Below are 13,593 nucleotides of genomic sequence, written 5' to 3' on the forward strand. Positions count from 1 at the left end.
ACAAAGGACACGTATTTACGGGATGAAAAAAATACATTCATGTGCCTGGGGCCTAAGTGGATATACAGAAGAAAAATACAATGTTTTTTTTTAATGAGAAAAAAAAATAAGAAAATAGTCAAGGCCCCAATCACATCGCGTTTGTGCGATCCTCCAAGCGTATACGTTTTTAAAAACATTAAAAAAAGTATTGAAACGTATAGCTCGGCTTATACATAGCCTAGAACGGGTCAAACGTAGACCAAAATAGCATCCATTTGGTCTATGTTTGTCATGGTTTACGTTGGGATATGGTTTTTGAAAGTACTCAAAAGTATAGTCTGCTACGCTATTCTGTACTTCAAAAAACGTATATGCGACGTAAAGTATTTTTTAGCATTGTTCTCAATGGACAACGTATGCAAATGTAATGCTATAAGTTTGTATGTTCAGTTTAAAAAAAAAAAAAAAAAAAGCTTCAACTATCAACAACAGAGGTAAACAGAAAATGTTACACGTTTGTAGAAGTTTTCAATGGTCCACGTTTTTATAAAAAAGTATAAAAAAGTATACGCTCGGCGGATAGCACAAGCGCGATATGACAGGGGCCTAATTGGTATTGCTGCATCCGTAACGTCCCGTACTTTAAAATAAATTTGTTATTTATCCCGCTAGGTTAACGCCATGAAAATAAAATAGCTGTTTACTGTTCATCGCTACTCACCAAAACAGAAATAAAAAATAAAATAAAGTTATCAAGAAGTCACATGTACCCCAAAATGGTTCCAATGAAAACTAGATGTCATCCTGTAAAAAAAAAAAAACCCTCGTGCAGCTCAGTGGACAGAAAAAGTAAAGTTTGTTACTGGTCGTGGAATGCACACATAGAAAAAAGTCATTCTGTACAAAAAGCGTTTTTACTATTCAAAAGTAGTAAAGTATAACAAACTATATTAATTTGGTATTGCCGTACACAAAAATGGTTCCTATAAAAACTACAACTAGTTTTGCAAAGTACAAGATCTCATACAGCTACAATGAATAAAAAAATGGTGACATTTTCGGGAGGTTTTATTTTTTTTTCGATTTTAATTTGACTGTTCGGCGGTTAAGCCAATTTTAATGATTCCTTTATGCCATTTTAAAGCAGTTTGCCAACTTTAAGACAAGAAACACTACATTCTCTACCGGGGTCAAGCATGTTAATTCCCCTTTCAGGGTATTTTTATCTACTTACAGTGCAATCTTATAATTGCACATATACAATATTACTACATATAGCATATTATATGGTGAATTACTAATACATTTTTAGAAATTGCATAAAGTTGAAAAGGTAAACTAGAACATCCACTTGTCACATAAATGGAAGTTGCGCATATCTGCAAACTTTCTGAAGGAACTTGGTTTATGCTTTGCGCAAATTTTAGAACATGTCAAATGTTTTACTTACAATATGACAATTTCCTTAGAGGAATTGGGACCTAGTGCAAACTCCTGACAATTCAATATCTTGAATCCATAACCTTCACAGGAATACCCGCTGATTTCCATGCTTTTAACTATGACTTGAAGCTGCCCTGTATTCTCCACCTTGAATGTTCTCTTAAGAGTGAAGTTTGGCTCTCTGGGCTTTATTTCTGAATGAAAGGAAACGAGAGTTAAAGAACAATTCAAGTATGAAAGCCCAAGCGATCACATTTATAAAAAGGCAAAGCTGTGGAAAGTTTAGAAACACATATTAGGTCAACAATGTTCGACTTAAATCAATAAAGAAATGAAACAGCAATTCACACCTTGTGTATGCTTCAAGTGAAATTCATAGCAAGATCCATAGAACACCGCTGGTGAGAATAGATCAAGTATTAAGCAGCAACGTTCTGGGTGGATTACAACCTTTCATCAGGTTGCTTGTGAATCTGTGAAGGTACCTCTGTAGATCGTAAAAGGTCAAAATGCTTTTATTCTATGTTTTTTTATATATATATTTTTTTCTTCATTGAAGATTCATATTGAAGACATGAAAACTTTGAAGGAACACATGGAATTAAGTGGTAAACAAAATTTTTTTAAAAGCAGCAGAATTTGTTTTTTATTTTAGCATCTTCAAAGTGGCCCCCTTTTGCTTTGATGACAGCTTTGCACACTCTTGGCATTCTCTCATTCAGCGTCATGAGGTCAACTGGAATGGTTTTCAATCACCGACTATACCTTGTCAAGAGTTATTTTGTTGAATTCCTTGCGTTCATAATGTGTTTGAGAACTTCAGTTGTATTGTGCACTTCCATAGGGTGTTTAGCCCTATGCAACTACCGTTCTAATCCACATTATGGCAAGAGAAACGACAGCCCACCATTACTTTAAGACTTGGAGGTCAGTCAATCTGGAAAATTTCAAGAAAGTTCAAGGTGTCCTCAGGTGCAGTCATGAAAACCATGAAACGCTATGATGAAACTGGCTCTTACGAGGACCGCCCCCCAAAAAAAAGAAAACCAAGAGTTACCTCTGTTGCAGATGATAAGTTTGTTAGTTACCAGCGTTAAAATCGCAAAAACAACAGCACCTCATATTAGAGCCCACATAAATGCTTCACAGAGAAAGTACCAGACACATCTCAACACCAACTGTTCAGAGGAGACTGCGAGAATCAGGTCTTCATGGTGGAATTGCTTTAAAGAAGCTACTACTGAGGAAAATAAGAAGAGAATTTCTTGGTTCAAGAAGCAAGGAATGGACATTAGACCAATGGAAATCTGTACTTTGGTCTGATGGGTCAAACTGAGATTTTTGGATCCAAACGCCATATCTTTGTGAGACGCAGAAAAGGTGAGAGGATGGTTACTACACGTGTGGTTCCCACCATGCAGCATTGAGTAGGTAGGTGGTGTGATGGTGTTGGGGTTCTTTTCTAATGACACGGTTAGCGATTTATTCAAAATTCAAGGAATACAACCAGAATAGCTACCACAGCACTCTGCAACGACTTGCCATCCCATTTGGATTGCGCTTAGTGGAACCATCATTTTTTTTCAACAGCACAACGAGCCCAAACACACCTCCAGGCTACGTAAGGGCTATTTGACCAAGGAGGAGAGCGATTGAGTACTGCGTCAGATGACATGGCCTGCACAATCACCCAATCTTAACCCAATTGAAATGGTTTAGGAGGATTTTGATCACAAAGTGAAGGAAAAGCAGCCAACTCCTTCAAAACGGTTACAAACCATTCCAAAGGACTACTTCATGAAGCTGATTGAGGGAATGGCAAGAGCGTGCAAAGCGGTCATCAAAACAAAAGGGGGCTACTTTGAAGTATCTAAAAGATAAAACATTCTTGTTTAACACTTTTTTGTTTACTACTAAATGACCAAGCTATTTTTAACGTTTTTCCATCGTCTTATTTCAAGAGCTATAAATTTATTTCTGCTTCGGCATAGCTGTATAAGGACATATTTTTTGCGGGACAAGTTGTATTTTTAAATATAATTTATTCATTAACTTTTTTTGCGTCTTTAATTTACGCAGTTTACCGTGTAGTATAAATAACATAACTCAGCAGGTCGTTACGATTGTGACAATACCAAATTTATATAGTTTTATGTTTTACTACTTTTACACAGTAAAAACTGTTTTTTCAAAATGATGTGTTTGTGTCTCAATATTTGAAGAGCCATAACTTTATTTTTCCACCGATGCAGCTGTATGAGGGTTTTTTTTGGCGGGACGACTAGTAGTTTCTATCGGTACCATTTTGGAGTACATGTGACTTTTTGATCACTTTTTATAAAAAAAATTTGAAAGCAGGATGAACAGAAAACAGCAATTCTGGCATTGATTTTTATTTAATTTTTTGCAGCGTTCACCGAGCAGGTTAAATATCAGAATAGCGTTATAGTTGGGGTTGTTACGGACGCGGTGATACCAAATATGTGTAGGATTTCAACTTTTTTTTTCCCATAATAAAGCATTTTGTAAGGGGAAAAAGTGGGGTTTTCATTTTTTTCCCACTTATTTAATAACAACTTTATTAAACTATTTTTTTTTACTAGTCCCACTAGGGGACTTCATTATGCGATCATCCAATCGCTTTTATAATACACTGCAATACTTCTGTATTGCAGTGTATTACTGTCTGTCCATTTACAACGACAAGGCATCTGCTACGCCACGCCAGAGGCATGACATAGCAGGTATCCACTACAGGCAGACCTGGGGGGGCCTTTATTAAGCCCTCGGCTACCATAGAAGACACTGGCACCCTGCGATCTCATAGCAGGGTGCCAGTGGGGTGTGAGAGGGAGCTCCCTCCCTCTCACCAAAACCACTTAGATGCGGCGCTCACTATTGAGCGCCGCATCTAAGGGTTTATACGGCCTGCCGCAGTGAAGTGCTGCCCCAAGTTCTCAGCTAGCCGAGAACAGGGAGTTTTAACTACTCCCGGCGCCGCAGATTTATTTTGATGCAGCGCCGTGAAAAGGCGTATGCATCAGAATAAAGCCAGTTAGTGGCCGCCTTGAAAAGGCGTATTGGCGGTCAGTAATGGGTTAAGTGTTCTTTCATAGTTAGGTCTTCAATATGATTCTACAATGTAGTAAATAAAATCTTTAAAAGAAAAACCATGGAATGCAAAGGTGTACATACGTACAAAAAAGTTTAGGGTCACTTAGAAATCTCCTTATTTTTGAAAGAAAAGCAGTTTTTTTTCAATGAAGATAACATTAAATTAATCAGAAAGACACTCTATACATTGTTAATGTGCAAAATGACTATTCTAACTGCAACGGTCTGGTTTTTAATGCAATATCTACATAGGTGTATAGAGGCCCATTTCCAGCAACCATCACTCCAGTGCTCTAATGGTACATTGTGTTTGCTAACTGTGTTAGAAGGCTAATGCATGATTAGAAAACACTTGAAAACCCTTGTGCAATTATGTTAGCACCGCTGTAAACAATTTTGCTGTTTAGAGGAGCTATAAAACTGACCTTACTTTGAGCTAGTTGAGAATCTGGAGGGAAGAAGCAGGCAGCTGGTATTCTATCTGTAATGGAGTGGCCAGCGCAGTCACCAGATCTCAACCCCATAGAGCTGTTGTGGGAGCAGCTTGACCGTATGGCACGCAAGAAATTTCCCATCAAGCGAATCCAACTTGTGGGAGGGCCTTCTGGAAGCATGGGGTGAAATTTCTCCCGATTGCCTCAGCAAATTAACAGCTAGAATGCCAAAGGTCTGCAATGCTGTAATTGCTGCAAATGGAGCATTCTTTGACGAAAGCAAAGTTTGAAGGAGAAAATTATTATTTCAAACTTTGTCAATGTCTTGACTATATTTTCTAGTCATTTTGCAACTCATTTGATAAATATAAGTGTGAGTTTTCATGAATTGCGCCTCAGGTTGAGGAACCACAAGTCTAATATTAAAACTAAGAGGCAGGATTTGCCTGTGTCTAGACACTTTGTGGAGAAGGGACATGGTCTCTCACAATTGAGATTCAGAGTCATTGATGCTGTGCCTCAGTTGAGACGTGGTGGTGATAGAGGTTTGGCTCTCAAAAGAAAAGAGCTTGAGTGGATCTATAGGTTAGATCCTATGTCTCCCAAGGGATTGAATATAGAATATCCCTGTGGCCCACATATCTAATATAGTGAGGGGTCTGTTCTCCATGATCTTGGGGGTTATTTTTACGGCCGGCGTCCTTTCTGGTGTAGTTGGTGTTACCTTTGTATATACTATGGAAATAGGTCCTTTTGAGTCTAATTTTGACTCGATATTTAGATATGTATATTTTTTAACTCTATTCTTTATTGTACTGTGTTTGTCTTTACAAATATTGTTTGGTAATTTTTGTTTGTGTACTTATCTTTTTTTGTACTTTTAGATACACAGTATTTTGTCAAACAATGAAAGGTTATTGGAAGGCAGCGGAGGCCCATTCATCGGGATCATCAAATCAGCTTACAGTCATTCAAGTATAAGCCTCTATGTAATGTCCTGCGTGGTTTTTTGTGATGTTATTACTATGCGATGTGGCTGCTTTACATTATTCATTTGCAACCCATGCTACATAGATTAACAAAGTAAAAATTGAAAGATCTTCTTCTACACCGTTTGATTCTATATATAAAAGTAAAAAAAATAAAAAAAATTCTTTATTACACCAGCTTCAAACATGCAATCTAAACATATGGGATCCGATGGTTGCTATTGTCTGGACATCTTATCTGTCCGACATATTTTACATCCCTTGATGGGATGATGTTTATCTGTCCAATTGGGGTCCCTTTAGATGCTCCTAGTGTGACTATTATCACATCTGTGGACGGGGTCTATGATGTACCCGACGCTGATTGCCACTGTATGGCGATCACTATAGATGGTGTTTTTTGTGCTGCTCTGCATATTCCACCAATTTCGATGGTGGGTGCATTGCAGCACCAAACAAAGGGTGTGAACGATATGCAGGTATAGATATTATACACTGCAGTACTTTGTAATCTATTTAGCACTTTCGGATGATGCTGGCACCGGCGCATTGACACTGGAACGCAAGTTCCGTGTTCGCGCATGCGCAGTGTTAGCTGCTCGCTTTGATGCGTTCCACCGGACTTTACATCCGGTCTGGACGCCATCTTTGAGCATGCGCACTGGAGACGCGCGCGGAATTCACACGCTGGTTATGTGGACATTCCATACAGACTGTTTACTGTAAGTTTATTCAATTTACTTAACTTTCACCTGGATTTAATTGGCCCCTGCCTCCTTCCATATTACCCTAATGACACTTATTAACACTGTTTGTGATATTGTCACATGACTGTTGATATATATGTATCACTTTATATTACGTTTTTTTCCAAAAATTCAGAGATATTCACTTGCATACCAAAATCTATAATATTTTTGTATTGCACACATTTTTAATGGGTATTACATATTTAATGATGTGATTGTTAACTGATGTATGTTCCCTCTATTTATACTTGACACCATTGTTAGTTTGTGATGGCTTGAGAAAGGTTCCTGTTGAAACGAAACGTTGCTGTGTTTGAGGTGAATAAATCCACCCTGTTTTTCATCCGTCTTGAAGTCCTGGTGCCGACACACACACACACACACACACACACACACACACACACACACACACACACAAGTTCTCTAGACATCACAATTTAATAATAATAATTGTTATTCACGTCACATGTCAGTGGTTCTGTTCCTGTTATGTTGCATTAGAACCTTGAATTAATATTGATCTCTTTGGGGGTTTGTAGCATTTGATTTACACAACATACCTACAACTTAAGATGCAAAAATATGTTTTACTATAACACAAACCATAATTAATATAAAAAGCGGAGAACTTAATGTGTATAAGTAATCACCCCCTGAAGGTCAGAACTGGGAGCAATCTTTTGCTGCAATTACAGCTGTGAATCTTTTGGGGAGGTCTTTACTAGCTTATCACATCTAGACAATGGAATTTTTTCCCATTTTTCCAAGCAAAAGTGCTCCAACTCCACGGGTTGCGTTGTTGTACAAGTCATGTACAGTCTTCAAATCATGTCACAGATTCTCAATTGGATTGAGGTCTTGGTATTTGACTAGGACATTGACATTTGTTTCGACTTCCGGTTCCGGCGCTGGGGATGCAGGACGCGAGTGACTGAGCTCCCGCTCCCGTCCAGCCCGTTTGCTCGCAATAGTCGCTTCGGCGACGACAATCAGCGGTGAAGTCACCAGCCCTGCACACGGAAACATCACCGGTGGTGCCTGTATGGACAGGTACCTCCTCAGAAGCCAGCCAGGGAAGACTCAGCCGCAGCCGTGGTAAAGGGAGGTAAGATGGCGGCGCTTCCCGCCACTGCGACCCTGCTATACACACAGGAAGATGAGCTGCAGCACCATCAGTCCCAGCTTTCAAGCCCGACAGAACACATAATGTCCGCTCTTCCTGCAGCCATTGATTATGTAGCCCTGGCCCGTGAAGTAGCCAAACAGATAGCGCCAGACCTGCAAAAGGCGCTGGAAAAAACGGTGCAAGATTCCCTAAACCGCGTGCATGCGGAGCTGGCACAAGTCACTATCAGAGCTGATGAGTTAGAACAGCGTATGACGCTGCTGGAGGATGAAAATGAGCGTCTGCAATCCAAACTTAGAGGGGTGGCTGTCTGTTACTACGCAGTTGGGGGACAAGGTGGAGGATCTGGAAAACCGCTCCAGGAGGAGCAACCTGCGACTGGAGGGGCTGAAAGAAGCGGTGATATCTTCTGATTTGCAACGAGTGTGTGAGAGGACATTGCCAGAAGCTTTAGGTCTTCCCCGTCCCTGCCGGGTGGAGAGGGCGCACAGAGTGGGGCCGGACCCCAGAAACCCCCCAGCAACAGATGACCAGAGTTCGCTACGTCCCAGACAAGTAATCTTTAAGATGTTGGATTACAATGACAAGGTGGCACTCATGAAAGCATTCCGCAGCAGATCCCGTCCTTTGGAAATAATGGGCATGAAAGTGCTCCTTTTTGAAGATTTCTCGGCGGAGGTTGCAAAACGAAGGCGAGCTTTCAGCAAGATCTGCACCGCGCTGTTCCAAGCGAAAATACGCTTTAACCTGCAGTACCCAGCCATCTTCCGGGTGTTTCAAGAGAACGGGCGGAAGAAGGTTTTCACCACGCCACAGGAAGCGGAGGACGCACTTACGGAGCTTTGTAGGCACAGACCCCAGCAAGAGGAGCGTCACAGTCCAGTACACAGTCCAAAATCGCAAGTCGAGAGAAGCCAAACGGAACCGACTAAATATGGAGCGAACCTGGGCAGAAGCTTTAATGCCCACATCTGGAAGATCCCGGGGGGGGGGGGGGGTCGAGCCGGAAATGGAGGGGACTCTCCGAAACCGCAGAGGCGAACGCGGGACCGCACCCGATCCACGTCTCCTGATTGACAGACTAAGTCCTTTTCAGCACATTTTATTTAAGCTGATGTGATTTTGTGGACGCTGTAGACCAATTGCAGATTCCGACCGGCTACAGATAAGTTTACAGATAATTTGAAAGTTTGGAGGGAGATATTTGGCGGTCTTACCACTCTGTACCGGTAAAGAGTTGACCTATTGTTATAATGATACAATGTTACAAGGTTGAAATGTATGCATTCTGGTATTTCCCTGCATTTTCACTATAGGGGATTAGTGAGGGAGTTAGATCAGGCTCTGAGATTTTTCCTTGTGGGCGGGATCGACCGGGAATGATACAATGCCTCCCCCACGCAAGGGATTAGTTATATCTGTCACAGATGGCGGACTGGGGGAAATTGTGGTAGGAGATCTGGGAAAAGGAGGTAGGGAAACCTTGAGGCGAAGCAAGATTCATGTGGATATGTGAGGATATAATCCAAACAGACTCTAGGCTGTTAAATTGACGATATGGGAATGTATAAAAGTGTGCACAGGCGACAAGGAGGTAATGAGGTGGCAAGGGCAGGTGCTACTTCCTCATGGAAGGAGCCATATATGCAGGCTGGGGGGGAGGGGGAGGGAGGGGCGTGTTTTGACATAACAGAAAAAAGTGAAGTCACGTACACCAGTGGGTATTAAGGGGTTGCTAACCCTTGCCGTAGGTGATTTTATGGTTTTGTTAGATAAGGGCCGGTTGGCCTTGACATGGAGTTTGGTTCTGGCTTATAAGCCGGGTTTTGGTTATGTTGTTAATGTTAATACATGGCTCTGGGAAAAGGACGGATCTGACTCCCCGAACTTAGCACGACTTTTAGGCACTTTAGCTCATCTTATACATGGCCCAATAACATGAAAATAGTCTCTTGGAACGTTAAAGGGCTGAGATCCCCACAGAAACGGACCAAACTTTTGAGACACATGAAACGATTGCACCCAGATGTGGCCCTATTGCAGGAAACTCACCTTACCGAGCCGGAGTTTAAGTATTTGCAAAAATTCTGGGTGGGTCAGGTTTTTGGCTCGTCGGCAAGGGAGGGTAAGGCGGGAGTTATAATTTTGGTACATAAAAATTTTGCGTTTACGCTGGTGTCCCAGGAGCGGGATGACGAGGGTCGTTGTATCCATCTGGTGATGGAGCATGCAGGGGAAACCATCAGTATTCATAATGTGTATGGCCCAAATACGGTTAACACTGGTTTTTTTGGTCATTTGGAAACCCAACTCCAGCAGGATCGCACTAGGTTTTTGATTCTAGGGGGAGACCTTAACACTGTAAGGTCGTCAAAGGAGGTTAGGAGCGCAGGGACTAGTTCGCAGATTAATAGAGATAGGATCTTGCCTGACTTTTTAACCGGTTAAGGACTAGGCTGTTTTACAGCTAAATGACCAGAGCAAATTTCACAATTTTGCTATGCGCTTCTTTACATGACTATAACTCAGCAGGTGAATAAAGTTCATCTTTGAATTTTACACTCTTTTTAAAGGACAGATAGGGCTTTGTTTTAGTGGCATTTGTCAGTATATATCATTTTTTTTTTTTTCACTAAAGTGGGCAAAATTGGAAAAAAATGCAAGAATTTAACAATTGCGTCGGTTTATGCTAGCATTTTTCACACACGGTATGAACCACGGCCAAAATTAATCTCCTTTCACATTCTTCCACTTCTCCCGTGCATGGGGATACCAAATATGTGAGCCTTATTCACTGTGCGGGCATGTGCCAGGGCTTGGCATAAAAGGAGGCTTTTTGGCCTTTTCGGTCCAGGAATTTTGCATTTGATTTTATAGCCGCATACTGTTTTCTGGGGGGTGTAATGCTGCTGAAACATTAGAATCACCCCATAAATGACTTCATTCGCACAAGTAGACCCCACAAGGTTTCCTTCAAGGGGTTTATCATATTTTTAGCAAGTCCAGTTTTCTTCTGAAAGTTTCTTGAATAAGATGGAACAAAATAAAATCAGCACTTTTTTAGCAAATGCGTCAGTTTAGGCTAGTATTTTTCACACACGGTATAGACCACGGCCAAAATTCATCTCCTTTCACGTTCTTCCACTTCTCCCGTGCATGGGGATACCAAATATGTGTGCCTTATTCGCTGTGCGGGCATGTGCCAGGGCTTGGCATAAAAGGAGGCTTTTTGGCATTTTCGGTCCAGGAATTTTGCATTTGATTTTAGAGCCGCATACTGTTTTCTGGGGGGCCTAATGCTGCTGAAACATTAGAAACACCCCATAAATGACTTCATTCACACAAGTAGACCCCACAAGGTTTCCTTCAAGGGGTTTATCATATTTTTAGCAAGTCCAGTTATCTTCTGAAAGTTTCTTGAATAAGATGGAACAAAATAAAATCAGCACTTTTTTAGCAAATGCGTCAGTTTAGGCTAGTATTTTTCACACACGGTATAGACCACGGACAAAATTCATCTCCTTTCACATTCTTCCACTTCTCCCGTGCATGGGGATACCAAATATGTGAGCCTTATTCACTGTGCGGGCATGTGCCAGGGCTTGGCATAAAAGGAGGCTTTTTGGCCTTTTCGGTCCAGGAATTTTGCATTTGATTTTATAGCCGCATACTGTTTTCTGGGGGGTGTAATGCTGCTGAAACATTAGAATCACCCCATAAATGACTTCATTCGCACAAGTAGACCCCACAAGGTTTCCTTCAAGGGGTTTATCATATTTTTAGCAAGTCCAGTTTTCTTCTGAAAGTTTCTTGAATAAGATGGAACAAAATAAAATCAGCACTTTTTTAGCAAATGCGTCAGTTTAGGCTAGTATTTTTCACACACGGTATAGACCACGGCCAAAATTCATCTCCTTTCACGTTCTTCCACTTCTCCCGTGCATGGGGATACCAAATATGTGTGCCTTATTCGCTGTGCGGGCATGTGCCAGGGCTTGGCATAAAAGGAGGCTTTTTGGCCTTTTCGGTCCAGGAATTTTGCATTTGATTTTAGAGCCGCATACTGTTTTCTGGGGGGCCTAATGCTGCTGAAACATTAGAAACACCCCATAAATGACTTCATTCACACAAGTAGACCCCACAAGGTTTCCTTCAAGGGGTTTATCATATTTTTAGCAAGTCCAGTTATCTTCTGAAAGTTTCTTGAATAAGATGGAACAAAATAAAATCAGCACTTTTTTAGCAAATGCGTCAGTTTAGGCTAGTATTTTTCACACACGGTATAGACCACGGACAAAATTCATCTCCTTTCACGTTCTTCCACTTCTCCCGTGCATGGGGATACCAAATATGTGTGCCTTATTCACTGTGCGGGCATGTGCCAGGGCTTGGCATAAAAGGAGGCTTTTTGGCCTTTTCGGTCCAGGAATTTTGCATTTGATTTTAGAGCCGCATACTGTTTTCTGGGGGGCCTAATGCTGCTGAAACATTAGAATCACCCCATAAATGACTTCATTCACACAAGTAGACCCCACAAGGTTTCCTTCAAGGGGTTTATCATATTTTTAGCAAGTCCAGTTTTCTTCTGAAAGTTTCTTGAATAAGATGGAACAAAATAAAATCAGCACTTTTTTAGCAAATGCGTCAGTTTAGGCTAGTATTTTTCACACACGGTATAGACCACGGCCAAAATTCATCTCCTTTCACGTTCTTCCACTTCTCCCGTGCATGGGGATACCAAATATGTGTGCCTTATTCGCTGTGCGGGCATGTGCCAGGGCTTGGCATAAAAGGAGGCTTTTTGGTCCAGGAATTTTGCATTTGATTTTATAGCAGCATACTGTTTTCTGGGGGGTGTAATGCTGCTGAAACATTAGAATCACCCCATAAATGACTTAATTCACACAAGTAGACCCCACAAGGTTTCCTTCAAGGGGTTTATCATATTTTTAGACAGTCCAGTTTTCTTCTGAAAGTTTCTTGAATAAGATGGAACAAAATAAAATTACCTTTTTTTTTTAACAATTGCGCCAGTTTATGCTAGCTTTTTCACACACAAAATGGACCACGGACAAAATTCATCGCATTTCACATTCTTCCACTTCTCCCGTGCATGGGGATACCAAATATGTGTGCTTTATTCACGGGCATGTGCCAGGGCTTGGCATAAAAGGAGGCTTTTTGGCCTTTTCGGTCCAGGAATTCTGCACTTGATTTTATAGCAGCATACTGTTTTCTGGGGGGCCTAATGCTGCTGAAACATTAGAAACACCCCATAAATGACTTCATTCACACAAGTAGACCCCACAAGGTTTCCTTCAAGGGGTTTATCATATTTTTAGACAGTCCCGTTTTCTTCTGAAAGTTTCTTGAATAAGATGGATCAAAATAAAATTAGCAATTTTTTAGCAAATGCGTCAGTTTATACCAGCATTTTTCACACACGGTATAGACCACGGTCAAAATTAATCTCCGTTCACATTCTGCCACTTCTCCCGTGCATGGGGATACCAAATATGTGGGCCTTATTTATCACATAGAGATGTAGGAGGGCGGACGATAGAAGAAGATTATTTCACAAATCGCTTTTTTTCAAAGCTGGTTTTACAAAACTCAACAGAGTTTCTATAACACTTCCAAAATATCTGCTCTCGAAGCAGAGATCCCAAAATATTCATCTAGGGGTATAATGGGAATTTATTTTTTGGGGTTTTCTAAAATAAGAAATTTCAGGTTAATGCAAATGGAGCTCTCCA

General features: G+C 41.0%; 1 protein-coding gene across 2 annotated transcripts in view; it reads right to left on the minus strand.

The window, feature by feature from the left end:
- Positions 1–13,593, minus strand: part of TMEM131 (transmembrane protein 131) — a 218,173-nt gene that overhangs the window by 26,308 nt on the left and 178,272 nt on the right. For both annotated transcript variants that reach the window (XM_075852597.1, XM_075852596.1), the window contains exon 28: positions 1,433–1,619. In XM_075852597.1, coding sequence (XP_075708712.1) covers positions 1,433–1,619 — 187 coding nt within the window. The remainder of the gene's footprint in view (positions 1–1,432; positions 1,620–13,593) is intronic.

The sequence above is a fragment of the Rhinoderma darwinii genome, chromosome 2 (genome assembly GCF_050947455.1).
Source record: "Rhinoderma darwinii isolate aRhiDar2 chromosome 2, aRhiDar2.hap1, whole genome shotgun sequence".
In the NCBI taxonomy this organism is placed as follows: domain Eukaryota; kingdom Metazoa; phylum Chordata; class Amphibia; order Anura; family Rhinodermatidae; genus Rhinoderma; species Rhinoderma darwinii.